The following is a 27,501-nucleotide window of genomic DNA, read 5'->3' as shown; positions in this document are numbered from 1 at the left end:
CCCCCAGTTGCTCTCCTCTGGACTTTCTCTTGTGCTGCTTTGTCTTTATTTTGTAAATGTGGACACCAAACCTGAACACAGCACTGCAGGTGGTAAGTGTACACGTCAAGGTGCTATATAACCTCGCTTCACACCGAATCACTTCCACCATTCGCTCTGTTAACCTCCCTTTGGCTCGGCACCTTAAGTCTTTCCTCCTGTCTGTGGTCCTAAATCAGCCCTGTTGTCCCCCTCTGGACTCTCTCTGGTGCTGCTGTGTCTTTTTGTAATATGGAGACCCAAAGCTGCACTCAGGACTCCATATGAGACCTCACTGGTGTGTTATGCTGCTGAAGTAGGACCCCCCTACCACTTCAGGGCGCTATATAACCTAGCATCCTATTAGCCTTCTTATTTGCTTCTGTTAACTTCACTCATGTCATCTCTTCATCTTCATTTCCATCATCTCCTCCAGTCTTTGCTGCTCTGTTGCTCTCCGTGGTCCTGAATCTGCCCTGCTGTCCTCCTCTGGCCTTTCTCTGCTGCTGCTTTGTCTTTTTCTAATATGGACACTGAAACTGCAGAAGGTATTACAGGTGAGTCCACACTGGTGGTTTATGCAGCTGAAGTAGGACCTCCCTTATCATCAGGGCGCTATATAACCTAACATCCTGTTAGCTTCCTTATTCACTTCTAACCACTTCAGTCAGGCCACCTCTTCATCTCTCCTTCAGTCTTCCTCCATTGCTCTCCATGGTCCTGATTCATCCCTGTTGCTCTCCTCTGGACTCTCTCTGGTGCTGCTGTGTCTTTTTCTAATATGGAGACCCAAAGCTGCACTCAGGACTCCATATGAGACCTCACTGGTGTGTTATGCTGCTGAAGTAGGACCTCCCTTAACATCAGGGCGCTATATAACCTAACGTCCTGTTAGTTAACTTATTCAGTTCTGACCACTTCAGTCTTCATCTCCCATTGGCTCAGCTCCTTTAGTCTTCCTCAGCTGCTCTCCATGGTCCTGATTCAGCCCTGTTGCTCTCCTCTGGACTATCTCGAGTGCTGCTGTGTCTTTTTCTAATATGGAGACCCAAAGCTGAATTCAGGACTGCAGGTCTGCTTTCCTAAAAGACTTGTGCAGTGAAGTATTAGAATTGTAGCAGTAATAAGTAACTGTCGCATTCAGCTGTACAAATGTCCTTCCTAACTTGAATCTCTTCACTCCTGTCACCTCTTCACGTCCTTCACTCTTTCCTCCTCGGTTGCTCTCCTCTGTTCTTTCCTCTTGTGCTGCTTTCTATTGTTTGTACCCTGGAGACCACAACAGCACTCAGTACCCCTGATGAGGTCTCACAAGTGTGTTAAACTACTCAAGTAGACCTCCACTGACTTGTGCTGTCAGGACGCTATATAACCTGACCCCCTGTTAGTCCGTTTCTGTCCACGTCCTTCTCCTTCATTCTTTCCCCACTCAGTTGCTTTCCATGGTCCTGAATCTGCTCTGCTGCTCCCCTCTGGACCTTCTCTGGTGCTGCTGTGTCTTTATGGAGACCCAAACCCGACGTAGGACTGCAAATGAGTCCTCACAAGTGTGTTATGTGGCTGTAGTAGGACCTCCTGTAAATGTGTACTGCACACATCAGGGCGCTATATAACCTAAAGTCCTATTAGCCTCCTTGTCACTTGTGTCCACTTCATTGTGTCACCTTTTGCTTCACTGGTTCTGCTCCTCCACTCCGTTCTTCTGTCAGTGGTCCTGAATCAGCCCACTCGACTCTCTTCTGGACTTTCTCTGCTGCTGTTATGTCTTTTCTTTTCTTACAGTTGTGATCCACTGCACTATTTCTATTTATTTTTATAATTTTTAGCAGTTCAATCTTGTCACCTCAAAGTCCCAGCACCTTCACCCTTTCCTCTTCGTTTGCTCTTGGTGGTCCTGAATCAGCCTGGTTGCTCTCCTCCGTTCTTTCTCTTGCACTGCTGTGTGTTTTTGGCAGTGTGAGGACCACCGCAGCACTCAGTACCCCTGATGAGGTCTCACAAGTGTGTTAGATACCTCAAGACATTGACTTGTGCTCCACACATCGGGATGCTGGATAACCTGACGTCCTCTCAATCTTCTTACTCATTTCTGTCCACCTCTTCGGTCAGCCACCCCCCCCCCCTTCTTCTTCTTCATCTCCCCCAGTTGTTCTTCCTCAGTTGCTCTCCATGGTCCTGACTCGGCACTGTTGCTCTTCTCTGGACTTTCTCTTTTTGTAATATGGAGGCCCAAGATGCACACAGCACTGTGGACAAGTCCTCCTCTGCAGGGTGTTGTGCAGCTGATGTAGGACCTCCATTGACTTGTACTCTACACGTCAGGGCGCTAGATAACCTACCTCAGTCCCCTTGATTGTGTCACCTTTGAGTCGCCATTTGCTTTGAAGGTCTTTACTCCTCGTCTGCTCTCCATGGTCGCCCTCCTCTGACCATCTCCGGTGCTGCTTTGTCTTTTTATTTTTTCACGTGGACAGCGCAGCTCCACCCAGCACTGCAGGTGACACCTCACTTGTGTCTTGTGTGGCTTTTGACTTAATTAACAATAATTTGTGTCCTTTTTCTATCGTGACATGGCACCCTTTGTTTTTAAATGGGCGCCAGTATCTTGTGAACGTTTGTTTGCGGTTGCCATCTTGGTTGCTACCACATGACCACCGGAGGGGTGATGTCATCACGGCCACAGTGTGCACCATTTCCTGAATGTCCAAGGTTGTGGATTCTTCTCCACCGTTTAGACTGTTGCCTCGTGATCTACGGGAGTCCAAGACACTTTCAGAAATTGTCCACTAGAGGGGGTAAATGGCATCAAAACCCCGGCTGGACCCCCAAAGGGCCATAAAGATCTTGAGATTTACTTTAACAAAAAGCACAAAGCTCTGAAGAGCACAAAGGAATTGCCAAGTTAAAGGACAGTAAACAAAGTCCCAATCCAGAATGTCAAAAATCGAGAGAACACGAAAATCAAAGATAAGGCGCCGTGAACTCGAGATTTAACACTTCACTGCCCAGTGACTGAACTGTGAGGAACGATGGAATGTCTGCCCATAAACCGGATGAGGGGCCGTTCCTGGCAGTGAACAACCCACAAGACCCGAGGGACGTCACGTAGGCCACACCCCTTTACAAATAAGTAAAATGCGCCTAATACCCCAAACCAACATTAATACAAATTCAAAGAATTCGAACGACACACAAGTGTGGACCCCAGCCGGAGGGGAGTGCGACACGCTGATTTAAACTTCGCATTTAGATTTTGCTGCTCTGCATTTTTGCAGATGGTTCAAGAACAAGAGATGAAGTGCGTGACGAGAATTCCGACATATCAGACCCCCGTAGCTACGGCCACAAACCCCGTGAGCAGCGCACACCCTCACTGCACTGGCGTTTTCTAGAATAATCCAGTCAAATCCAATGGGAAAGATTAAGTTGCAATCATTTGACGTCCAAACACGAAACGTGCAAATGAGAATGAAGCCGACACCCTCAAAGTCGTCCCCCTCATGTGACAATCGGCACTAAATGGAGAACCTGCTGTTGTTCGGGTGTCGTCGTCCCATCCAGCCCCCGACGTCGTGATGTCACATTTGGCCTAAAATTGAATCGCCGCACTTTAGAAGTGAAACACTGGGAGCGTCTCGCTGGCATTATGTGGTAAGAATTGGGCAGATACGACTGAAACAAATGGCTGCATCTCCCCAAAACACAGAATGGCAGCGTCTCGGGTAACAACAAAGACGTCCAACATGGCGGCACCGCGAGGTCAAAAGCATAACATTAAAGTTGAATAACATTAAGAAAAATCAACACTGCAAATGTGAAAAGGAGAAAAGGCAAATGCCACGCCACAAAGACAGCCAGATCTGTGACGGGCAGGGTCACACTCGAGCCATGGAAAATTAGTGGCGTAGTCGGCAGGATCTGAGATGTCCTGGTGAAGACTCCGACTTGATGGGTCAAGTTTTCAAAAAGGAGAAGTTAGAACTGATGGCTCTTGAGGTGGCATAAATAAAGACGTCTGTGGATGGATGTCACCATGGTGGTCTTCCCCTTGATGCCCTCCCTTGGCTTTGTGACTCTCCTGTTGTTATTTCCTTAAACTCGCCGTGCAGGTATCCTGGTGAATATGCTGAAGAAGGAGAAGAAAAGAGCCCAGGATGCCATTAACCAGGTGTCCGCGGGTTCCAAGGAAGTTTCTGCCACAAAAAACCCCACACCTCCACCTACGGGCATTCAGACTGGCGAAAGCGTGACCACGGAGAGCAAGCGCCGCCCTCTGCACTTGAAAACAGGTAGGAGCCTCCAGGCATTTTACTTTCTTTACTGCTGTGCCCATTGCGTCGCAGTGTTGAGGTGACCAGTTGTCACGTCCCGTGGATGCCAGGTTTGGCATTAAAGCAGAACTTCGATTTTCCAGTTCCTGCCTGACTGGGAGGAGGAGGACGTCCAGCAGCGTCTGAGCAGAGCTGGAGGGCAGTGAAGCAGGACTGGAAGTGACCCAGTTGACGGGTTGAGTCCACACAGATGACAGACTCGGGGACACAGTGGGTGTCCTGTCACCTTTCTGCACTAACCCTGCGTGTGGCCGTGTCCCATCAGAGGGGCACTATATGAATATAGGCTGGGGCCATGTAATGTAGCAGGGTGGCAGGCTGGTTTGGTGGGGTCACAGCTACAAGTGCCCACTGACTCCAAACAAAGGATCTCGATCTGAACTGCCAGCTGTAAACGCCCGATTCACTGAAGCGAGGAAGAAGAAGGTGGGCGCCTGCCTGCAGCAATGAGCTCCTGTGAGCGTGCAGAGCAAAAAAAAAGACATGTGGACCCCCGTTGTGACACAAGTCTTAGTGCGTGGAGGCGTATTGAGGGGACGATCACCCAGTGTGACCTCGAAAGGTGAAGGGTAGGAGGAGGAGGAAAGACGAACGAGGCCATTGAGCGCCTCAAGTGTGGCACTAAAGTCAATGATGACGAGGGGATTTTATACTGCGAGGAGGGGATTGTCACCGAGGGACGGCGTGTCAAGTGTTTTTAGAGCGAGACAACAATGTGAGGGACCTTGGCGTTGGGCAAATTGTGACAAAAAAGAGGCAACTTGTGGCAGTGGCCTGGGGTCTAGATTACAGCACGCAGTACCCGTCCACGGTGGAGGAGACCACCAGTGGGAAGGGCGAGAGACCCTCCGTGCCGCGTCAGGGCCGTCTTAACAGCATTAAAGGGTAAAGCAGTGCACTGGCGCCCCCTACCTACACAACCACTCAGCAAGTCACCACATAGACAGATTAGCGTGGGGCCCCCGGACAGCTGCCCACCGTGCCCATGTGTTAAAATGGCACTGCGCTGCATCATTCCTGGCCGGGCTCGCGATCTTCAGCACACTCAATGTAAATCTACCCGGTGATGTCTGCTGTCACTGGGTGGGGTGGGCACCCGTCTGTCTGCCCATTCTCTGAAGTTCCAGCCATCCTAGAGGGGGTGCCACCAGTCTCATTCAGACACTGGGCCACACGTTTTAATTTGAGCAGTTGGCAGGCCCACGGGTGTGCGTTTGTGCCCCTCTCTGGTCTCCGGTTTGATTTGATTCTGTGGGTTTGGAAACGCGTCGACGTTAACGAGGATCGTCTGTTTTGCGTTTCACTTTAGTTTTCACTTTTCTTAAGGTTTTGTTTTACTTGTTAATTCAGTGATTCAGTTAATGAATTATTATTATTATATTATAGTGAGCGCCGTGGCCACTCTGGCGTTTTGTTTCTCAGTCTTGGGACTTTGGGTTCTCCTCCAGCTAGCAATGCCATTGGGGTGCCAGTACAAAAGTCAGCATTGGGGCCTTCCAGGTCGCCCGAGATTGCGGATGAACACAAAATGAGACCCGGCAGGTTGGCTATTTTTGGGCTGCGTTTCATTGACGGCCATTTTGGGTTTTGCTGCGGCGACGTTTTAGTGCCCTGCCCGGGGGTTTCCTTCTCTTTTTGTCTCCTGGGCCTCTCTGCCAACTCTGACTGCGCCTTGAGCTCTGTTTACATTCACACAACAGCTAAAGATGAACGTCTCTCTCTCTCTGCACCACCCCAGCCCCACCCTTACTGTGGTGCCCGCTGACCACCGGGACAGTAGGCCAGTATGTGTCCCCGTGTCGCTTTTTTTGTGTGCCCACCCTGCCTGGCTGGCTGGCTGGCTGTCCTGCTGTCCTGCTGCCTTCTCCCATTGCAGAACCAGGATGAGGAGCCCACACATAAAGTCCCCCAAGCAGACCAGGACCACCATCGGCCAGCCCGGACCAGCCAGACCCCCAACTGTTACCTGCAGGCTTCAGCCTCGGCAGACTTTGCACTTCGACTACCAGCTCCCCGTTGATAAGTGCAGGAAATGTCCCAAACCTGAGCCTTGTTGGGACATCCCGAGGGTGGATCAGGGCAAAGAAGTGAGAGGCTTCTTAAAATCGCGCCGATTCCCTGTGCGTCGTCACCTGATATGCTGATCCAGTAGATGTCAATCTGTGAATATTTCAAGACATAAGTCTAAAGAAATCGACAAATCCAAATGAATAAATACGCTTCGATGCAAAGTTCTTCCCTCCAAAGGTGTTGTCCCTCTCTTACGTGTGTCCTGTCACTTAGCCCAGCCTGTCACCTCTTCAGGTCACCGCAGACACACTCTTGGCACCACTTGCTGTGTCCACCGTTCTGGTGAGACCACCAACTTCCCTCAGGGCGCCTGGCCCTCCCACCGGGTGTCACCACGCTCTCCAGATCAAAACTCGTTCCTGTGGTCCCCCTCCATTCCGTGTTTCCTCCGTGGATCTGCCATCTTGGCACTTGGCCCCTCTTTCATCACAGAGCTGAGCAGCCCCCCATCTTGTACACGTCTGACTGCGAGCGACCGCGGGCTCTCTTCGGCTTCATTACTTCTCCCCTCTCTCTGTGTTGACCCCCCCGCTGACCACCGGGACGTCTAAACGGCAGTCACTCCAGTTGATGGGCTGCGTTCCCACCTTAAATGACAAACACAACGCCCACCTTGACTGAGTTCGCCACACAAGGGGAGGGTGACCGTAGACCTCTGGCCTATCTGGACTTGGGGTCTTTCTAATTTTTTCCTCCATTTTCTGAGATCATTCGTATGTTTTTTTTGGGGGGGGGGTCCCTGACTGTGAATTCGATGTTCACGTCTGGAGTTTCATTTCGCTCCTGTACTACTAGAAGGACGTTTCATCCGCCATTTTGCGCCGTCACTTTGTGTTTTCCGTCGTTAGGGGCGTGTCCTGGCAGGTCAAAGGCTCCCTTCCTCATCCTAATGGTGGATTCGTCTCCGGTTTTTCCACAGAACTTTCCCTTCTAAAGCCGCCTTTTGGTTTTTGCCTTTGCCTCGTGTGTTTGACCTCCCCATCTGGACCGTCTTCTGTTTTAACGTCTTACCTCCTGGGGCCTCATGTATAACGCCGTGCGTAGAACTCACACTATAACATGGCGTAAGCACAAAAGCGGGAAAGTGCGTACGCACAGAAAAATCCAGATGCAGGAATCTGTGCGCACGCATACTTTCACGTTCTTCTACTACATAAATCCCGATTTGCGTGAAAAGTAACGCACGTGCACGCGCCTTCTGTCCCGCCCCAACTCCTCCCAGAATTACGCCTCTTTGAATATGCAAATCAATATAAATAGCCTTCTGTGAAAAGACAATGGGAAAAGCACGGGAGAAAATATAAGAATTTCAGCGAATACCAAGTGGAGGCAAAGGAAAAACGTACAATTTGTTGGTTTAAACAGTGGGATAATCAACAAAAGAAAGTTGATCGAGTGACTTAGTGTCGGAGAAACTCGAAAGCTCAAGTTCACAAAGTCGCACAGTGCCCGAAATAAAAAAGAAATCACATATCAAAGTCGCCGTGAAAAGGTGAGTCGTAGCCCACCGTCTGAGTGTCATATGAAAGCTTATTAGAGTACAGACAAAAAACATAGGCACACAGTGGGGAAAAAACACGAAATGTCAACTTTAATCTCGAAATTTACACTTTAATCACGTAGTTTATTTTGCCATTAAAGTAGAACATCATAAACTTCATCTTAAAATCGTTTAATTTACTAGTTTCTCAAATCCCATTGTAACTAAAGTGGCATGTTAAATGCTTTGTTCTGTATTTGATCTTCTATGTGTGTGAATCACTACGGGCTTTTTAAACGGGCTTTCTCTTTCTCCGACAGGACACAGAATCCATTACATTCGTGATATTACAGCTCTCTGAATAATTAAAATACTGAGATGTATACGTGATATCTTTTTCATGATGATAGGAATGAAAGCATGTTATTAAACATGGGAACACGGTGGCGCAGTGCTTGTTCATGTCTCACGCAAGAGGCTTGCTGCGCCATGCGCAACCTTCAGTTAAATAATTTATCACAGCAGTACTGTCTCTTTCAAACGTACTAACCTCCAATTCCTGTCCTTACTTTTCTTTCTCCAAAAACTCAATCACCACACAATCAGCTCTGTAATAGACGTGAAGCCATCTGTAAGCTTAGAACTTCGATTCTTCAAAACTTTTAAGGAACATTGAAATATCTTAGTAGTACGTGTTCAATTATTCTATCCGTCTATCTTTCCAGTGTCGCGTCAGCACCAGCAAGAATACAGCGAGAGGCAGGAACAATTACTGAACAAGCTAGCGCTGCGGCACCGCGTCCTCACATGTTTAATTATTAACAATACAGATTATTTAAATGAAGTTAAAGTTTTATCTGTATAATATAATCAACATGTTTTGCTGCATTTCATCTTAAAAATGAATACCGTCATCACATGTAAATACACGCTTTATAAAGTGGCGCAGGTTGTGCAATATTATAACTGTATCTCAAGTTTACAGTGAGGTGATTGTACTTATAAGTCCAAACAGCTGTACAAGGAGCACTTGATGGACTGATTTAGTGTGTTTAGAGTTCTTGGGATGAAACTGTTTCTAAACCGCGAAGTCCGTACAGGGACTAAAGCGTTTGCTGTGGCTCAGGCAGCATCTGCTTCATGCTGTATACCGATAATTCTCTTTCCGATCAGCTGCTGCTGTGATTCCCCACTCAGATACAGTAATATAAATACTCCGAGTGGTGCAGTGAGAGTAATGTGGGAAAAGATGATCTGCCGTGGCAACCCTTAACGGGATCAGCTGAAAGAAGATGCAGTGAGAGTTACAACGCTAAAGCAGTTCTGGTATTTGGAATACTATGGCTATTCCCTGGCCCATTATATTGCTGCAGGTTAATTACAATCAGATGCGTTACACTAATAAACAATATGCAGTTAATTTCAGTGTATTTATAAAGCCGCGCCAGGAATGTGGATCTAAGAATGAAAGGGTGATCACACAGGAACAGTAGCACTGCTTTGACGCTGGGGGCCGCCAGTCTGCAAAACCGAGCGGAGAAATTGCGTACGCCAAGGAATGAGTTACCGTGGAAATGTGCGTGGCTTTACGCCAAGTTTAGGTTTTATACATCGCGATTTGAGCGTGGAAACGGGAGTACGCAACATTTCTGTGCGTACGCACCGTTTATACATGAGGCCCCAGGTCTCTTTTACTTAAACAGCTCTCAGTGTGCTGACGTAACACAGACGACTCCAAACGAGGTGTTGCTATAAACCGAGGACTTCTAAAAGGAAGCACAAAATCATAAAATGAGGATCCCGATACACAAGCTGATAAAACGGGGCAGCGAGTCACAAAAAGTAACAAATTGAGAAGGAAAAGAAAGACGACGTCCAAACACAAACCCCACGACGCTGCCAGCTCTCGCGTCTGCCTGGCAGTAGAAGGGCAGCTCCACCCACAAAGCACATGACATGAGTGACAGGCCACCATTAACTCCTACTGAAGGAAACTGCCAACAAAATCAAAAGGAAACACAAGACCCCCAAGAGGTGGGCTCCCTTCACGCCGGCCATGTTGCCCTGATCCAAAATTAAAATCCATTTGTGACCCAAAGGCCGTCATTTCATGGAATGGAGGCCGAGGTGGATGGCAGCTCCTGTGCTGTGATAAAGTCTTTGCCCCCTTCCAGATCTTCTCAGAAATGAAAAATGGCACGGCCACACAGTCCGGAGTCACTTGAAACAAGCCCAGACCCCCACTCAGCATGCAGGCCTGTGGTCTGCACAGACCCCAAACCAGGGCTACATAAAGGTCAAGTGCCCAGAAAGGGAGAGAAGAAAATCGTACAAAGATCTGTTACCGAAACAAGTGAAACGTCCAAAGCAAAAAACACAACACGGGCGCCAGAAAGGACAGCCCCCCAAAACGCAGACCGAAAACTGAAGGAAGTCGAACATAAAATTAAGAACGTCCATCAACCACAAAATCCAAAGAAGTAAGCGGAAGTAAAGAAACGGTGACGATGACAATGACGGAGCAGGGGGGCTGCTGACCGTTAAATAGTGCGGGCATGGCGGGGTCAGGGGGCGGGACCACACGGGTAGTGTTAGGAGCCCCCGCCCTCTCAGATTGAGCATCTAAACACCTGCACAGGTGTGGAAGCAGAGGACTGAGAACAAGGCTGTGAAAAAGTCTTTGCCCCCCTCCTCATCGCCTCTGTTCTTTACATATTTGACACCCTAAATGGCGTCAGACCTCCCAGCATTAGAGGACGGGGGACTGAGTGGACCCCCAGTGCCGGTTTTTTCAGTTCGGAATTTTCTTTAGTCGGTCTTTATTTTTAATCCAACTTTTATTCAGCCCCACCACATTTGGATGGGGTCCGAGGCAGGGCTGTGATGTCAGCACACAAACCCACCGACTCCGACTAAAACAGAAACTCAAAGCACACGACGTGCGAGACGAGACGCCCGACGCTTCATCACTGCCAACTTCTTAGTGCAATAAAAGAGGTGACAGGCACCGCCACACAGTCCTGAGCCACACCAAACAAGCCCGGACCCCCACAGCCTGCACAGACCCCAAACCAGGGCTAAAAACACGTTTGAAGTCAAGTGCCCAGAAAGGGAGAGGAGAAAATCAAAGAAAAATTAGGAAAGATTTGTTACCGAAAAAAGTGAAACGTCCAAAACAAGAAACACAACGTTTGGGCTGAAGGGCATCGTGATGCCACTGTGGCCTTCTATGTTACTTGGTAGGGAAGTTACAAGCATTCAATAACATTCAACAAAAGACAGAAGGCGCTATATTTTAATCTACGGGCTAGAAGACACAAATACGTTCACCTGAATGAGTGCAATACGTGAAATTCCAAATGTTACCACTTTATTATTATTTAACGACTTCCATTTAGTCCACGACGGTACATTTTCAATGACTCCACAGGCACAGGGAGACGGGCACAGGCGTTTTCTGGCATCCCCGGTGGGTAGAGTTCAGTCCAGGCCTTTAAAATGGCGGGGTGGGCCCCCTGCTCAGAATGGCCAGCTGTCTGTAATAATGAATGGCTGCCCCCTCAATCATGATGGCTGCTAGAATCCCATGTGCCCACCCTCAGGGCAGAATGGGAATTGTGGGCCTGCTGGGTCTCATGGGAGCTGCCAGGGAGGACAATCCCGTATTCTAGTGAGGGTCCGCCTGTCCCAGTGGTGCTCCCTGCGGTGTGAGGCTGTGCCACCAGGAGAGGAGAGGACAATATGTGCTGATACTTGTCACTTGATCAAGAAGACCGTGTGTGGGAGCTCCGAGGTGCCCCCTGCAGGCTTACTGCGCCCGTGTTTGAATTTTGTACACGCAAGGCGAGGTCGGCCCTCCACCTGCACAGTAATGCCATTGGGAAGTGACGTCCAGTGACATTTGATGTGATTGTGACGAGGCCCTGAATCAGCAGGCATTGATTGGGCAGACAGGTGGCCATTCTGGAGAAGGACGCGTCACATTGTAGGGATGGCGTCGTGCAGAGGAAGGACGCCGGGGATTCTGCAGACCCCCCCCTATCCAATAGTAAGTGGAGGTGCTATAAAAGGAATCCTCCCCCTGAAAATCCCCCTTGTTTGTGTCATGTGTTCTGGTGGCCATCACCTGTTCATGGAGACTGAAGATCACAAAGTTTATGATAGGACAGGAGTCTAAGGGGCCATCGGCCACAAACGACAGCAAGGCATCCGTAGAAAGACCTCCGGTTACTCGTGTGCCGAGATCCACCTCAGGGGGGCACAGATGGGTGGTCTCGATGCCCAGGACTGCCAGCGTTTCATTCCAGGCCACCTAACTGGTGGACTAGTAGATGTCCTTGAAGACCCAGTTCTTAATAGAAGACCCTAATGTGAGTGTCGCCTATTAAAGACCGCTGCTTATAGCACACCACACACACACACACACACACGCGCTAGTGAACGACAGAGTGTGTAAAGTAAGCGAGAGAAGCGAAAGCATTAGCTGAAAAACAAGGGGGGCCGCGAGGATGAGGAGGGTAAAAGTCATTCGTGTCCCCTCGCTGTGTACCCCATATAAATGAATGAACTGAGACTTCATTAAAGGGGAGGACAAGGCGGACCACCCGGTGACTGTCATTACAAGTGACAGATCATCACCTTACGCTTACTTATTTGGCGGACCCCTTTATCTGCGGTGACTTGTGACACATGAGGTGCCGTTGGCCCGATTGGAGCACAAGCTGCTGCTGGTGTCACAAGTGGGATTTGAACAGACATCTTCAGAGGGCCGAGTCCGTCACCAGTACACCCCACTGCCCACACGTCGTCATGACGACAAAAATAGACTTGTCAAATGCTGGAAGAATCGGACTTTCATCGGATTAATTAGGGAGGACGTTCCTCGAAGCAGCGATGAGGCGTCCACATCATCACCAGGACCACCAAGATCGCACGCGTCCAGAAACCCCCAGCGCCCTGCTAGTGTTAGGACCGTAAAGGTGAGACGTGGCAGTGCAGGACGAGTCGTACCACGCCGTGATAAAGTATGTGCCCCCCGAAATCTCGTTTTTTTAAGTGATCATTTGCATCCCCACTGTGAGAAAGTAATTGCCCCCTCCATTAACTCCCTTAACCAATAAACCAAATGTCAGTGACAGTGGCTCGAAGGACAAATCCTGTATTTTTCAAGTCCGCGTCATTACCTCGCCGTCGCCGTTGAACGTTTAAACTCAGACACACACACGACGGAGACGTTGAATTATTTTTTTTTTCCAACAAGAAAAAATGTTCCGCATAACAGAAAGGTGTAAATACCAGAATGTCACCACAAAAACAGTCGGTGAGGGCTGTCGAGTGCCGACATGTCCTTCATGTGACACGCTTTGAGATGGCCACCAGTGTCCAGCGTGACATCACCTTCGGTTTCTTTGCACACTTTTCTACCTGCACACGAGAGGGTCGAATGTCCGTGTCTGACCTGCACGACTGGCGCGCCCCTTGTGTTCCTGTGGGCTCTTAGTGACTTCCACACAAACATTGACAGCTTAGGGGGGCTGACGCCTTTCTGTCCCCTCACTCCACTGCACTCATTTTGACTTTTTGTCCCACAGCTGCTGCCGCACCACAGTGAAGCTTCACACGAGCGAAGTGGGCAGGCGCGTCACATCGGTTCAGTCATCCAGTGCCACATGTATCGGTGTCACTCTCTGTGTCAGCGTCTGATCACTAATCCACACTCTCGTCACTGTCACTCCATCCCACTCGCCGTTAGCTTTCAGTTTGTTCTGAATCTGCCTTTTCATTGGCATGCCATGGTATTTTGGTTGAAGACTCCGCCCCGCTCATGAATATTGATGAGTTGAGGCGGAGTTGTGGCTCGGAGGTGACAGACCTGCACTGGTATCGGGAAGGTTGCCAGTTCTAGTCCTGTTACTGCCAGAGGGGATCCTCCTCCGTTGGGCCTTTTCAGCGAGACCCTCAACCTGAGAACTGCTCCAGGGGGTGGTGCCCTGCAATGGCTGACCCTGCGCTCAGACCCCCCAAAGGTCATGCGAGAAGACCGTCACCCCTCGGGGATTAAAGCAGGGTACCCAACATCGAGGGTCAGTTGGGCTTCGCACGTTAAAGCGGCGGATCTTCACACGACACCCGCGTCTGACTTGACCAGAGCCCACTTTACGTGGAATTGTGAGGCGGGGGCAACGCCAAGGGGCCTGACAGGTGGTCATGGTGGCTGCAGGAGAGGGGGACACGTCAGGGAAAATGTCTGGGGGGCAGGACAGGGCGGGGGGGGTTGGAGTTGTTTCTTTCTTTGTTTTTTATCTCCAGAGCCCTTCACCTTTCTGTATTATTACTTGTAATAAATGTGTCCTTTTCCTTGTATTTCGCATTTCTTTGTGTTCTTTTGAGTTTGGGGACTGCAAGAGCGCCCCCCTCTGGATAAAACTGGGGTGCAAGATGGCAGGTGTGTGTGAAGGGGACCCTTCTTTATTTTCACTTTATTGATTTTTTCAAGCACATCACAATAAGGAAAGAAATGTACCTAGATTGGTAGACAGATTGGAAAGGCGCTATATTAGATTAGATGACATCAGCCTTGTGGGGACATTCAGCTGCAGACAGCAGCAGAAACATAAAAGATCAAAGATACCGAGTCACGAGACAGATAACACAATCGATAAATAAATGAAGGGCACTGGGCTGCACTGGGAACCTGCATTACAGAAAAGAAAGGTGACGCTTTTATTATTGAAAAGGACATTTGGTGGCTTGGCCTTCAGTGCCATCAGGGGGCTCCACTTCCTAGGACAGAGCAAATTCTGAAGCAGCAGGAGATCAGGTGGAGTCGGACCCTCAGGAGAAGATGGCATGGGCCGTGCAGCCTTAAAATAAAGAAGTGCCCACCTGTCCAGGGGGAGTTGGCCCAGCCCCCCCCCCCCCCAAAAAACCACTCTTATTCACTGCGTTGGCTGGCATTGCCAAGTGAGCTCAGGCCAGGGTTAGCTTGGTGTATCACCATGTAGTGAAGTTGCTCTGCTTTTCACAGAGAAAGTCTCTGTCTGTCTACATATAATATAGCGCCTTACACATCTGTTTATCTATCAGTTATATAGCACCTTTCATATCTATCTATCATATAGTGCCTTTCATTATCTATCTATCATATAGTGCCTTTCTATCTATCTATCAGTTATATAGTGCCTTTCACGGTTTGTCATATCTCTGTAACACACCTTCCTAGTGCCTCACTGAGACTGAGCTCTGTCTGGCTATCTTTGTCATATCTGTCTATCATAAGAGTGCACGTTATCTATCTGTTATATAGCGCCTTTGACGTCACTCTATGTATTTATGTATGTGTGTATCTCTTATGTAGTCCGTCATATCTGTCCGTATATCGCATAATGCCATTCGCTATCTGTGATCTGCTGCCTTTCTATCTATTGTACAGACCAGGTGACCTCTAGGTGGCGCTCTGTTGCTCTTCTCTGTGTGTGGACCCTCTGACCGCCCTTTGGTCCCGGACTGTGCGTTCTGCCAGAGTTTGAGGCCCCCGCTGCTCCACGTTGTCTTTCTCAAGTCCCACCTCGGACGTTCTTTACAAAGTGCGCGTCGTCGTCTTCGTCGTCTCCTCTCAAGCACTATACCCCCCACCCCCCATCCAAAGCCCCAGTGTCCGTGTTGTCCGCTGGCGGCCCTCACATCTCCGGCTGACACGCACGGCAGCTGTTTTCGTTTACCGCCCGCACCGGAGCCGCACGCTGTTCCGCTCCACAAAGGAATGTCGAAGCCGCGAGTGTCCGCCGGGCCGAGTGACGTCACGGATTCTCAGCGCACGACTCGGGGAAATCCGTGAAGTCCGCAGAGGAGAGAGAAGCTTGGAGGGAATGCGCGAGTCAGGCGAGCTCGTGCCCGTGTGGGAGGTTGGGGGGGTGGAAAGAGAGCGCGAGAGTTCCGATATGGCGCCTTTTAACGAGTTCCGGCTTGGAGCGCGGGCGCAGGTTTACGACGATTACAAGGAGATGAAACTTTAGCGGGTGTATTATATGGGGGTCCCACGGTCACTTCCAGTCGCCGGGGTCCTTGAGGTGTGTCACTGGGAGGACCTCGATGTGCAAATGAGAGTCTGACTTTTAAAGTATGGCACGTTATGACAGGCACTATATGAGTGCCGCAGCTGCAGTTGTCACCTTTGGGGTGACAGTGTGACGTGAGGGAGCCATTTCACCTGTCAGATGACATTATTTTTATTTACTTATTTATTATTATCTTTTACCAGTGAAGGACACTGCAGAATCCTAAGGTCTCTGCCACACTCTTTTGGGTGTACAAATGATGGCATTTTGTCATTTTCAGATATTGTATTACATGGTGAAGTGCCCTCCCCTTTGAAAGGCACTTTATTAAAGGTAAAGGACAGTAAAACTCACCTGCCTGTGTTTACACTGCAGAGAAAGTGACACCGTGGAAAGGCACTATATATATATATATATATATATATATATATATATATATATATATATATATATATATATGAGGGTCACAGCCTTGGTGCCACTGAGTCTCCAAGTGTGTCACCATACAAATAAGAACTAACCTTATTACACCCATGAAAGGCGCTATATAAAGGGTTAGGGCTGCTAATCCTGTGCCACTGAATCTCTGTATGCCACTTCACCCACCCACTGCATTGAAGGACTTGTTGTGATTTTGGGATGCTATTCCGTGTAGAAAGGCGCTATATTATATGTGAGGGTCACCGGTTTAGTCCCCCCTCCCCATCTGAGTCCTTGTAAGTATGTGGAAGAGACTGTGATGGCGGTCACTATGGAAAGGCGCTATACAGTCATCCTCTGAACTGTGGGGGTCAGTCTTTAAACTTTTATATGGCGCCCTTCACTGCAGCTGCATGTGTCCAGAAGTCACTTTGGGTGCCCAGATGCTACCCCGGCATGAATCAACCCTGAACGGGGTGCCAGTCTGCTGCATGGCACAATAACAAATCGGTCACAGTGGGCACATCTACTGTCACCCGAGTGCCCAGTGAGCCACTTGTATGAAATGTGAAAGCAGAGTAAAGCACCTCTGGAAAGGCGCTATATAAGGAGACAGTGACCCTCACAATGAATTCTTTTAGCCCCCCCCCCCCCCCCGTTGGCAAGCTTTGTGCTGGCCCAGTAAAACAGCTGGAGATGGTGCCAGCAGTAGAAAGGCGCTTTATATAAAAGCACACATTTGACAGTCCCAGTAGCCTGTTCACTTTCTTACAGTCCGTCTATTGGCATTGAACCCTTGCTGTTTTTCCCTAAGATGGCATCCAATCCTGGATTGTCCATTTCCTTTTATTCTCTTAGCGAGTGTGCCACGATGCGGGCGGGGCTGCAGCTAGCAATGCCACCTCATATATCCAGCATCCCGGGTTCAAATCCCTGCACCTGGAGTTGGCGTGTTCTCCTCGGGTTTTCAGGTTTGGCGCCAGTGTGAGTGGACTGGTGCCCTCTGCAGGGCTGTTTCTTCCCTCGTACCCGGTGCCGACAGGTTAGGCTCCACCCACACACATGCTTGAGATTGGCTAACTGAAACTGGGGCAGGATGAGGTGACCCCGGAATGTCACAATAGGGCAAGGCAGCCCCCCCCCCGGTGGGCACCACCAACCTCCTGCGCCCGCAGCAGCCGAGACGCTGACACTAGCGTGCTATTTTTGTATAAAATCTGAGCAGAACACATCCGAACGGTTTGCCTTCCAACTGTCATTTTCTCATAAAAATGCTTGGAAATTCCCCGAGTGGCCGCACTTAATGACTCCCAGACACACTGACCAGCTCTGCGCCATTTCATGTGCCTGCCAAGGCGCTCGATGTGAACGTGTTATTTAAGGAGCGCCACTAAATATAACTCTGTGTTTGCACTCGGAGCGCCGGCCCAGTCCTCGACCTTCGGCAGCAGGGACCCCGAGGACAGAGGAGGCCAGCCTGTCTCTGCTATAGCGCCTTTCTCTGTGGTATCCGTCCCACTGTCTAGTGTCTGCTTGTTCACGTGTTATGTAGTGCCCTCCGTCGCGACTGCATGATGATTTTCATGGCTTATATGGCGCCTTTCACATCTCTTTGTCTGTCTAACTTATCATAAAGCGCCTTTCACAGGTTTGAGCCTTCAGCCTCGTGTCACTTCACAGTGTGCAGCCCCTCACTGTCTCTCTCTCCCTTATATGGCACCTTTATCTCTATGTCTGTCTATTCATGTTGCTCTTGTACTCCAGAATGAAGGGGCACTGCCAGCGCTGATTGGCACTGCTCACTTTGCGTCGCCCTCTCCTTTGTTTGCCATCCTCTCTGCTTCTTTCTGTCTCGCCCGTGGCCTTTGTGATGTTGTGGGTGGGCAGCAATGGCAGCAGCACATAGGTGGTGGACGGTGAGTCGGTGCGAGGCCATACATGGTGCCCTCACGTCTCTCTAGTTCCCCCTGGTGGCTGTGCTTTTAGATTTTTTTTTCCTTTGTTTGGTGGTGGCGCGGGTGCAGGCCAGCTCTGGTATTCATTCTAGGGCACCTGCCAGCTTGACTTGGGCAGTCGCTTTGGGTTTGGATGGCCCTGCCCTGCCCTGCCCAGCCTCCCACTGCATCAGTAGCCAAGTGTGAAAAGCCGCTACGCCCAGAGCTGCTATTCCCGGAGCGGTGGCGTCATTCCACGGTGACGTCTTTGGCCTCCTCCTGCCGCTCATAAATTGTGGTTTGAAACTTCTTGATACGTCCGCATTAGGCGGTGGCTGCCAGTCCAGTCATTTTAAGCCATCTGACTCCTCCTGGGTGCTATGGAGTGTGCCGCTGCCCGCTCTGCCCACCGCACTGAGCACAAATCACATGATTCCGATGCTCCAATTTCCCCTCCTGACCTGAAAAGTGGAAGTTCAAGTTGGTGGCTTCAGTTTGGTGACATTTTGTGGCCATGTGACCCCCAACCGGCCAAGACACGGAACTGCAACATGTGAGACCGCCGCCTGCAGGGGCGCCTCTAAGGTGTGCCAGTGCTAATCCAGTGAACGTCCATCCAATAATATTCGGAAGCTGTGGGCTGGCAGGTCCTGCACGTGTCACTTCAGGATTTCATTACAGCTGTGCGCCGTCGAGTCCCACCATGGGGGACAGCAGCGTGACGCCTCCAGCGCCATTCATCGCGGTGGTCCGAGGAGGCCAGCGGCCATGGCAGTGAGTCTTTGGTCTTTGACTTTTTATTCCGGTCCTTCAGCCGTGGCCCCCAATGCTAGCGTGAGCCCAGGAGAAACAGAGACCCCCTGATATGACCACTGAAGACCCCCATGTAGCACAACCGCTGCTGTGCTTGGAGAGCCTCACTTGGGGGGTCAATGCACTGACCAGCCAGGACGCCATACAGAGAAACTCCAAGTGGGCAGGCCTGACCCCCCCAATACAAGTAAAAGGCCCCATAGGAGAGGGGGATGGGAAAGACCCCTGGCCCCAAAGAGCAAAGCTAAAATACCCTTTGTAAAGAAATGGTCAAAAATAAAAACAAAGTCTCGAGAATTCAAAAAACACATCAAAGTATTGAGGCCCAAAAAGCTGCCCCCCATCCCAACCCCCCCCACCACCCCCATGGCCCACCAGAATAAGAAGAAAATGACCAGTGAAACAAATCAAAATGTTGTCATTGAGCACACGTGGGCACACGAAACAGTGAGCCGCCATCTTAAATAGTGGTGAACGTGACACCAATTGGCCAACCAAGGTGGACACCAAAACAAAGTGACTTCATCAAGATGGCACCATGAACCAAAACATGAACACCAAATATAAACCAAAAATGCAAAGCCAGAAGGATCAAAACAGTCAAGGTCTGAAGACCACCAATGTTTGGAAAGGGGGGCCGAAGAACACAAAATGGAGTTGATAGCTGAGGAAGACGCCTTTCTATTGGCTGAAGGGTGGCCCCCAATGTTTTAAATTGTGGACGCAGTGTGCCGCCATCTTAAATACCATCACGAGTTACAAGGTTGGGGTCACAAAACACCAACTGGCCAAACAAGCCACAACCAAGATGTCCACCAGAAAATGAAGTGACCTCATCAAAATGGCGTCATCAAATTTAAATAGAAATGACAATAAAGTTTTGAAATACTGTGAAAACAGAAAGATTTTTGAAAAGCAAGTACAAAGATGAAATCTTCACGGGTTCAAAGCCTCGAATCTTTCAACATCACACAGAGACTTGTGGGTCTGAGGGGCATCACAGTGCCCGCTGGCGAGGGTCAGCCATGAATGAACCAAGACAGTCGACGGACACGTCCAACATGAAGAGCGCGGGGAAGTGACGTCCCACGTGACACAGCAGGCAAGGACACGCTTCATCACGGCAACAAGGTGCCCACCCTGGAGTGCCAAGTAAGGTGTTACTGGAGTCACAGTGCCCCCCCCATTGTGTCACCCGCTCGGTGGCTGGGATTGTTTGGACAGATCCGTTAAAATATGAAGACAAACTGCAGGTGGTTAGCTGACTGAGCGGCAGGAAACTTGAACACTTAAATCAAAGGAATTCTGATTTAATTGGCATCAACACTGCGCCCATTGTTTACGCTGGCATCTTAGAAATGCCAAGGAGGGCAGCAGCAGAGCCTCCAACTAAATTTCCAGTCATTCTTAAAGCCACTTTGCGGTCCACAGTGGTGACCTGGCTGTGACGTGTCCACACTTGGTGGGCAGTCATCTGTGGTCACAACTGAAGGCCACCTGGCCATCAAAATGTCAGCTTTCTAGTTTTATATAGCGCCTTTCAGCAGTAATGCCCAAACATTAGTGCTTTACTTCCACAGCGCACTTCTCCCCACCTTTCTCTGTTGATTTTTCTGACAGGTTAAATGACACAATTCAGGCGGGAGGATCCCATGTTTAAGTGTTTGCGGGTCAAACTCATCATTATAGTTGTATATAGCGCCTTTCCATGGTGTGGCCTGTCCGTCCGAGCTGAACACTTACAGTGCACTTGTTCCCGTTTCTCTTCATTGATTCACTCAGGGTCGCAGTTAAAGTCCTTCAGCGCATCAAGCTGGCAGTTGTGTGGTATGATATAGCGCCTTTCCATGGAGAACACTGTCCTGAGGCACTTTGAAGATGGATGAGTGTGAATCCCGGCAGCCTCACTGATCCATTCAGGCAGGAGGTCCCACTCTGTGGCTCTTGAAGAGCATGCTGTCAGCTATATAGCACCTTTCCTTAGCAGTGCCTAACCCTAAGCGCTTTAGAGCGCTTCACTACTCGTTTCCATCTTTCCCCGCTGGCTTCCCTGACAGGTTAAGTGACTCATTCAGGGTCACAATTTAAGTCCAACTGAGATTAAACTGTCACCTTTCTAGTCCTATATAGCGCCTTTCTGTTGGAATGCCCCTCCTTAAATGCTCTACAGCTGTCGCACAGCTGGTCCCATCATTACCTTTCGAGTTCCCTGATGGGTTAAATGACTCACTCCAGATGGTGGTCTCACTTTAGGTCTGGGCTTTTAAATTGTCAACTGTGATTTTTTGTTAAAGTGCCTTTCCATAGCAATGCCTGTTTCCATATAGTCCTAACTTTTGATTCGAGGGTCTCTCTGGCCATCACTTATTGAGTGACCTGCTCTCCCGTTATGATTATAATTGACAAGTGAGTGCCGCCTGCAGTGCCACCCAGAGGACGACTCACAATTCACCCAAAAAAATGGAAATAACACGAGCTGACCTGAGCCCAGCAGGTGGTCTGACAAGAAGGTTGAGGTGCTCGTGAAGTCTTGACCCGTAGATCCCACCGATGACGCTGTGTGTTTTGAGGTCTCCGATGTCACATGACCTTCTACTTTCTAGATTTTTTTTTTCCCCTGCTTCATCCCTCGCAGGGTTAATTCAAGTGGGTTGGCGAGGTCTTCCAGTTTCATTTGGAGAGCCAGTAGAAGCGGCCCGCCCTGCCCAGCCCGGCTGTCCACCCACCACCCCCGTAATAAAATGTGGCCATCTCACCACAGGCTCTATTTCGGCTCAGATATTTCATCCCTCGTAAATGAGGGCGGTGAGGCGTTGATGGCAGACAGCTGGCAACATCTGGAAACGTGCCGCCTGTCAACAGCCATGATGGATTTGTGGACCTTCCGGGCGGAGCGAAGTGTTGGCATCCGACACCGGCGCTGCACCGCGGCCCTTCATGTGAGGATAAACAGACGGCCCCCGCAACACCCGCCAACCGCGCCATCTCGAGGGCGGCCAGGGCTGTGAAGCTGCCACTTCGGGTCCTTCATGGAGACGCGAGGCTGCAGTTCGGCCATCTGAGTGTTTCATGAACCTCCTGATATGCCAATGGAGGAGGAGGATGAGACAACCTGGGGTGCCGGTCAGGGTTAGCGTTAGGGGTCAGGGCCATCGGACACTGATGGGTGATGTGGCCCACTCCGAGTGACACTGGCAGTGGGCTTTGAACCGAGGGGGTGCCCGGGCACGGCTCAACTGAATTAACAGCCTTTAGTGAGACGTAAACAGCATGCCATATAGCGCCTTTCCGTGGTGAACACGAGAGAGCACAAGAGGTGTGAACCCTGGCAGTCTAAGTGACTCACTCGGCCCTGGGGGTCCCATGTGAGGTTGGGGTCCAAGTACTCACCTTTACGCTTTTATATAGCGACTTTCAGTAGGGTTGCCCAGCCCTTAGTACTTGTCCTTGTCCCCGTGTCTAGCAGCCTAAGGGTCTTATGCAGACAGGGGGTCTCACTTATTGTCACATTTATGGTTTCTATAAGTCCCCCCAGCTTTATAGCTGCACTGCGCTCGTCTCATGAGGCAGGAGGTCCCGTTTGTTTCAGGGGAGAATCAAACTTTCAACTTTATGGTTTTTTATAGCGACTTTGCTTTGTCATGCCAGCTACATTACATTTGTCCCCATGTGTCTCACTCTGGCAGCAGGTGACACATTAAGTGCAGTTTTATATAGTGCCTTTCCAAGGTGCCTTCCGGCCTCTTCCTGTTTTTCACCCATGAAAGGTGGCATCACAGCATGCACTGCCACCACCCACGTATGAATAGTCCTTGAGCACCTGCTGTGCCACCTGGTGCCACCGCGCTACTGAGCTCAGGAGAGACACCCAAGATACTCGGATGAAAAGATTCTGACGTCACATTAGAGGCCTCACCGTGGAGTGGCCAGCCGGGGGTGGGAGGTCAGTAGGCCGAGGTGTCCAGGACTCTGACCGGCGCTGACCACATGGACCTCCCTGAGCTTTTCTTTTCTTTTCCTCGCCTCTGTTATTGGAGTGTCACTACGAGGGTCCGTTCACGGTGATCAGTGCCGGACTGCTTTGTGTCACTGCGTCTTTAAGCAAATCACTTTGGGCTGTGTGGTGAGTCATTGGTGACGTTTGTGTGCACTTGGGGACAGCACTCTGAGCGTGCGCCTAGAGAGGGGCGCTATATAAAACGAATTGGAATAGGAGGGGACCCTCAATGAACCAGTGGGCTTGGTTATGCTGAAATGGGAGTGGCTTCATATAAAACGCTGGCTGTGATTTAAAATGAATTAGGAAGCACATCGGTGGGTGTGGTTTTCACTTTACGAATGGGTGTGGCTTTAGATACTTTAATGAACTTGCCATTAAACAGATGAAGGGGTGTAACTGTAAAGACATGATGAATGGGTGTGGCTTTATTAATGCACTGGGAGTGGCTTCATATAAAGTGCAGGGTGTGGTTGAAAAATTAATGAAGAAGGTGACCAACACATTGGTGGGCGTGGTTTTGAGTTTACTAATGGGTGTGGCTTTAGACACTTCAATGAACTTGCCATTAAACAAATGAAGGGGTGTAACTTTAAAGTCATTAATGGGCAGAGCTGGAATGAAAATGACTACTATATGAATGGGTGTGGCTTTATACAATGCAGTGGGTGTGGTTTCGTATTTATAAAAAATTGTGCTTTTAACTACATAAGAGTGTGATGTGTAAACAGTAGTGGGTGTGACTTCATATACATAAAAACACTCATTTTAACAAAAAGAATGGGTGTGGCTTTTAAACAATTGTGGGGTGGTTTTAAAGAGGTATTGGGTGTGGCTTCATATACAATGAAGATTGGGATTGTTAACAACATAAATGGGTGTGGCTTTTAAAGAATCATGCGTGTGGCTTACAGAAGGAAATGGGCGTGGCTTCATATGCACAAGTAATTGCCATTTTATTTACATGAATGGGTGTGGCTTTTAAAAAATAACGGATGTGTCGTGAAAACGCACTTCCAGTAATGTCCACTAGAGGCGTGAAACCGTCAAAACCCGGCTATTAATGGAGTAAACACAGGATCTTCAGAAACGTAAAGATTTATTCTTCACAAAGTCGTATCCCAAAAGCAATGGAGCTCCGTGGAGCACAAAGGCAAATTGGAATTGCTTAGACCCAAAGCAAACAAGTCCCAATACGGCGAATCAGCGAGAAACGGAGCAAAGACACACAAACTCACCAATAAACTCCCCAGCGCCTGTGAAATGAACCGCCAGGGGGAGACCCCCCTAAAGGGTAGGGCAGTGATTGACAGGTGGCCCCGCCTCATCTACTTCAAAGTGGTCATTGGACTTACAGGAATGGCTGTGGCCTTTAAACATTACTGGGTGTAGCCTAAATTAATATAAAGGCCGTGTCTTCATTATAATTTAAACTTCTTATTTATCTTCAAGTACACCAATGGGTGACTTTTAAATACCAGTGGGTGTGACTTTACATGACGCAATGGGCGTGGCTTCAAATGCATCCAACTGACTATTCATTTAAAATGAATCTGTTTAGCCAAATAAATAGTAATGGGTGTGGCTTTGCATGCAGTCATGGGCGTGGCTTCATATGCATTTTTAAAATTGTAATTTTTAACTCCATAAATGGGTGTGACTTTAAAAAAGTGGTGGCTGAAGCTTTAGATGAGGTGATGGGCGTGGCTCCATCTACATTGAAAATCCTTGGTTTTAACTTCATGAATGGGTGTGGCCTTACATGAGGTAATGGGCGTGGCTTCAGCTACATTATTAACTTTGATTTTAACTTCAGAAATGGGTGCAGCTTTGAAGGACTAGTGGGTGTGGCCTTACATGTGTTCACGGGTGTGGCTTCACATACATAAAACAAACACATGGGTAGGTGTGGCTTTTAAACACCAGTGGGTGTGACTTTACATGAGGTAATGGGCGTGTCTTCATTCACATTTAAAGGCTTATTTCTACATGAATGGGTGTGACTTCTAAATGTGAGTGGGTGTGGCTTTATGTGGGTGATGGGCGTGGTCTTGCTGTCTGTTTCCAATCATGAGGACAAGCTGAGACCTGATTGTGTGCCGGGGGACAGAATGACTGCACTAAAGTAATGGAAGCCCCCCTCCTGCCACTCTGACCTTGTCAGTGCCCCCTGCCACACCGGCCCTCCATAACTGTTTTAGATCCGTAGGGCTCAAGCCGTTGCTGGCTGCCTGGACCACCGGAGCTCCTCACACATCCAAACCTACGGCGGCCATTTAACCAGAACTGCGTGTCTTTGGTAGGAAAGCTGAAAGAAGCGTCTTGTAGACACCAGGAGACCCCACGGGGCTCTGGAGTGGCCTGACCACGGTGCCACCCTGCTGTCAGTCGTGGTGGTCCGCCATGTCAGGGCCGGCTGTGCCCCCTGCTGGGTGGGCTCCTTCCATTCCTTTCTGCTCCCCTGACTTAAAGGAGCGGGGCTATGGATTGAGGGTCACCGGCCCACTTGTCCTCCATGCCATGGGGGTGGGGGGGGCCACCGGCGCGTGCTGCCCGAGTCGTCGGCTTTTTTATCTTTTTTGAATTCTGTTTTCATTTGAGTTTCTTTGTCATTTCCCAGAATTGTTGGCCTGGCGCTGCTTCTCGCTTCACGTTGCTGTCACGCCATTTGCCGTGCGAGCCTCCAGAAGCCTTTTCACGGCGTCACCTCGTTTGGTGAGACGCTCGTTCGGCCTCCCAGGACCCGTTTGAAGATCAGCACCACGACGGGCCGCCTGCGCCTTTGTGTCGGCTCCTCGGCGGGCATTTCTGTTGTTTGTTTGCGCATGTGTGTTTGTTTAGAACCAGATGTTCCCCCAGATGTGCCGCCGACCGCAGTGCCGTAGTCAATCAGCGGGCACTTAGAGGCAGAGAGCTGGGCACGCGTGGCGAGAGCGGGCCTCCATCACGGAGCAGCACTCCAGCGTCCACCTCGGGCGTCACGCCAACCTGGGCATCCCTGGGCATTTGGGGTCGTGTGGGGGTCACGGCTTCAGAAGCGGCTGGCCGGACCCCTCACAGGTCATTGCTTTCCTTTTCATTTTCTTCCTTCGTCCTTCTTCAGCGTTCGTGTTCCATTTTCGGGTTAAGAATTCCCGAGGAGCCATTTTGTTTTTTTCTATGTTGCTAGAAGGGGTGTCACATGATATCGCGGGCATGACGCTGTTCAAGCTGGCATCTCGGGAGTCTGTTTATCCTGAGACCCATCATGGGGGGTCCTGTGTCATCTACTGAATCCCACCAACGACTCAGGGCCAGACTTCCAGACTCGCGAGGTTCAAAGCCAAAGACCCGTCCAGCAGGAGGTCTCCTCACACCCAGGACCCTCCTTTTGTGGTTTTACTTTCCCGTTTCCGTCTATTTGCTTAGCAGACGCTTTTATCCAAAGCGACTTACAAAGCAGGCCAACATGATCGACTAAACATCAGTTTGGGGAACAAGTGTGACAGGACAGGGTGACAGATGTGATCGTCACAAGTAACGAGCTCAGATACAACATTCAGGTGAGTTACATGTCCTCGGGCACAAAAAACGAAAAGTGTAAATGGTGGGCAACTTGTTCCGCCAGCCAGGTGGTACACATGGAAAGGGCCTGGACTGACGTTTGATGACACGCCGAGGTGGGTGAGAAGGAGCAGAGGACCCCACAGGTGCTGACCACGGATCTGAACTGAACACGGGCTGCCACCGGGCACCAGCGGAGTGACCTTAAAAGAGGAGTGGCACATTCACCACCCGATACGCTGCAGTGGTCTGTGTTGTGACAAGATCCTGAGCCGGACCAGCAGTTGAGCTGCACACTCCATTCGAGGAGGTCTGACCTTATGGTCAGTGGAGGACAGCTGGTCACCAGTCACCTCCCCAAGGTTGTGTCCCAGCTTGGTGGCCCTTAGTGACGAGGAGCTGAGCTGAATGGAGATGATGGGTGGGCTCAGATACCAAGAAGGGCCTTCCTTGCCAGGCTGAGTTGGAGACGCTGCTCCTTCACCCAGGTGAGACATGCAGAGACCACCGCATGGAACGACTGGCACACCTGAGTGGCATCACAGTGGCACTGATAAGAGACACCAGCTGATGGGGCCTTGTGAGGAGGTGCACTGGGAGAAGAGGAGGACAGACGACTCGGCACTAACCCCTGTGCTTACCTGGTGCCCCTTGGCACCTCTCCTCACCAGCACACACAGTAGGATCTGCCCAAGTGGTAGGACTCAGACCACCTCAGTGCTTTTCAGGGGTCTCTTCTTGTCGCTCAGCGTCTCCCATCTTGCACATATGACTGACGTCCCCGTTGCCCACTTTGCACTTTTCTGCCTTGTGCGTCAGTGTCCATCCAGCTCGGACA

The 27,501-nt window shown here is 49.9% G+C and overlaps 1 protein-coding gene across 1 annotated transcript in view; it reads left to right on the top strand.

Moving 5' to 3' along the window:
• kif6 (kinesin family member 6) overlaps positions 1-27,501 on the top strand; it is a 125,372-nt gene that overhangs the window by 59,893 nt on the left and 37,978 nt on the right. The window contains exon 13 of the mRNA XM_028796324.2: positions 4,128-4,307. Coding sequence (XP_028652157.2) covers positions 4,128-4,307 — 180 coding nt within the window. The remainder of the gene's footprint in view (positions 1-4,127; positions 4,308-27,501) is intronic.

Source organism: Erpetoichthys calabaricus, chromosome 3 (genome assembly GCF_900747795.2).
Source record: "Erpetoichthys calabaricus chromosome 3, fErpCal1.3, whole genome shotgun sequence".
NCBI classification, from domain to species: Eukaryota; Metazoa; Chordata; class Cladistia; order Polypteriformes; family Polypteridae; genus Erpetoichthys; species Erpetoichthys calabaricus.
This window is presented reverse-complemented; position numbering and strand designations above follow the sequence as displayed.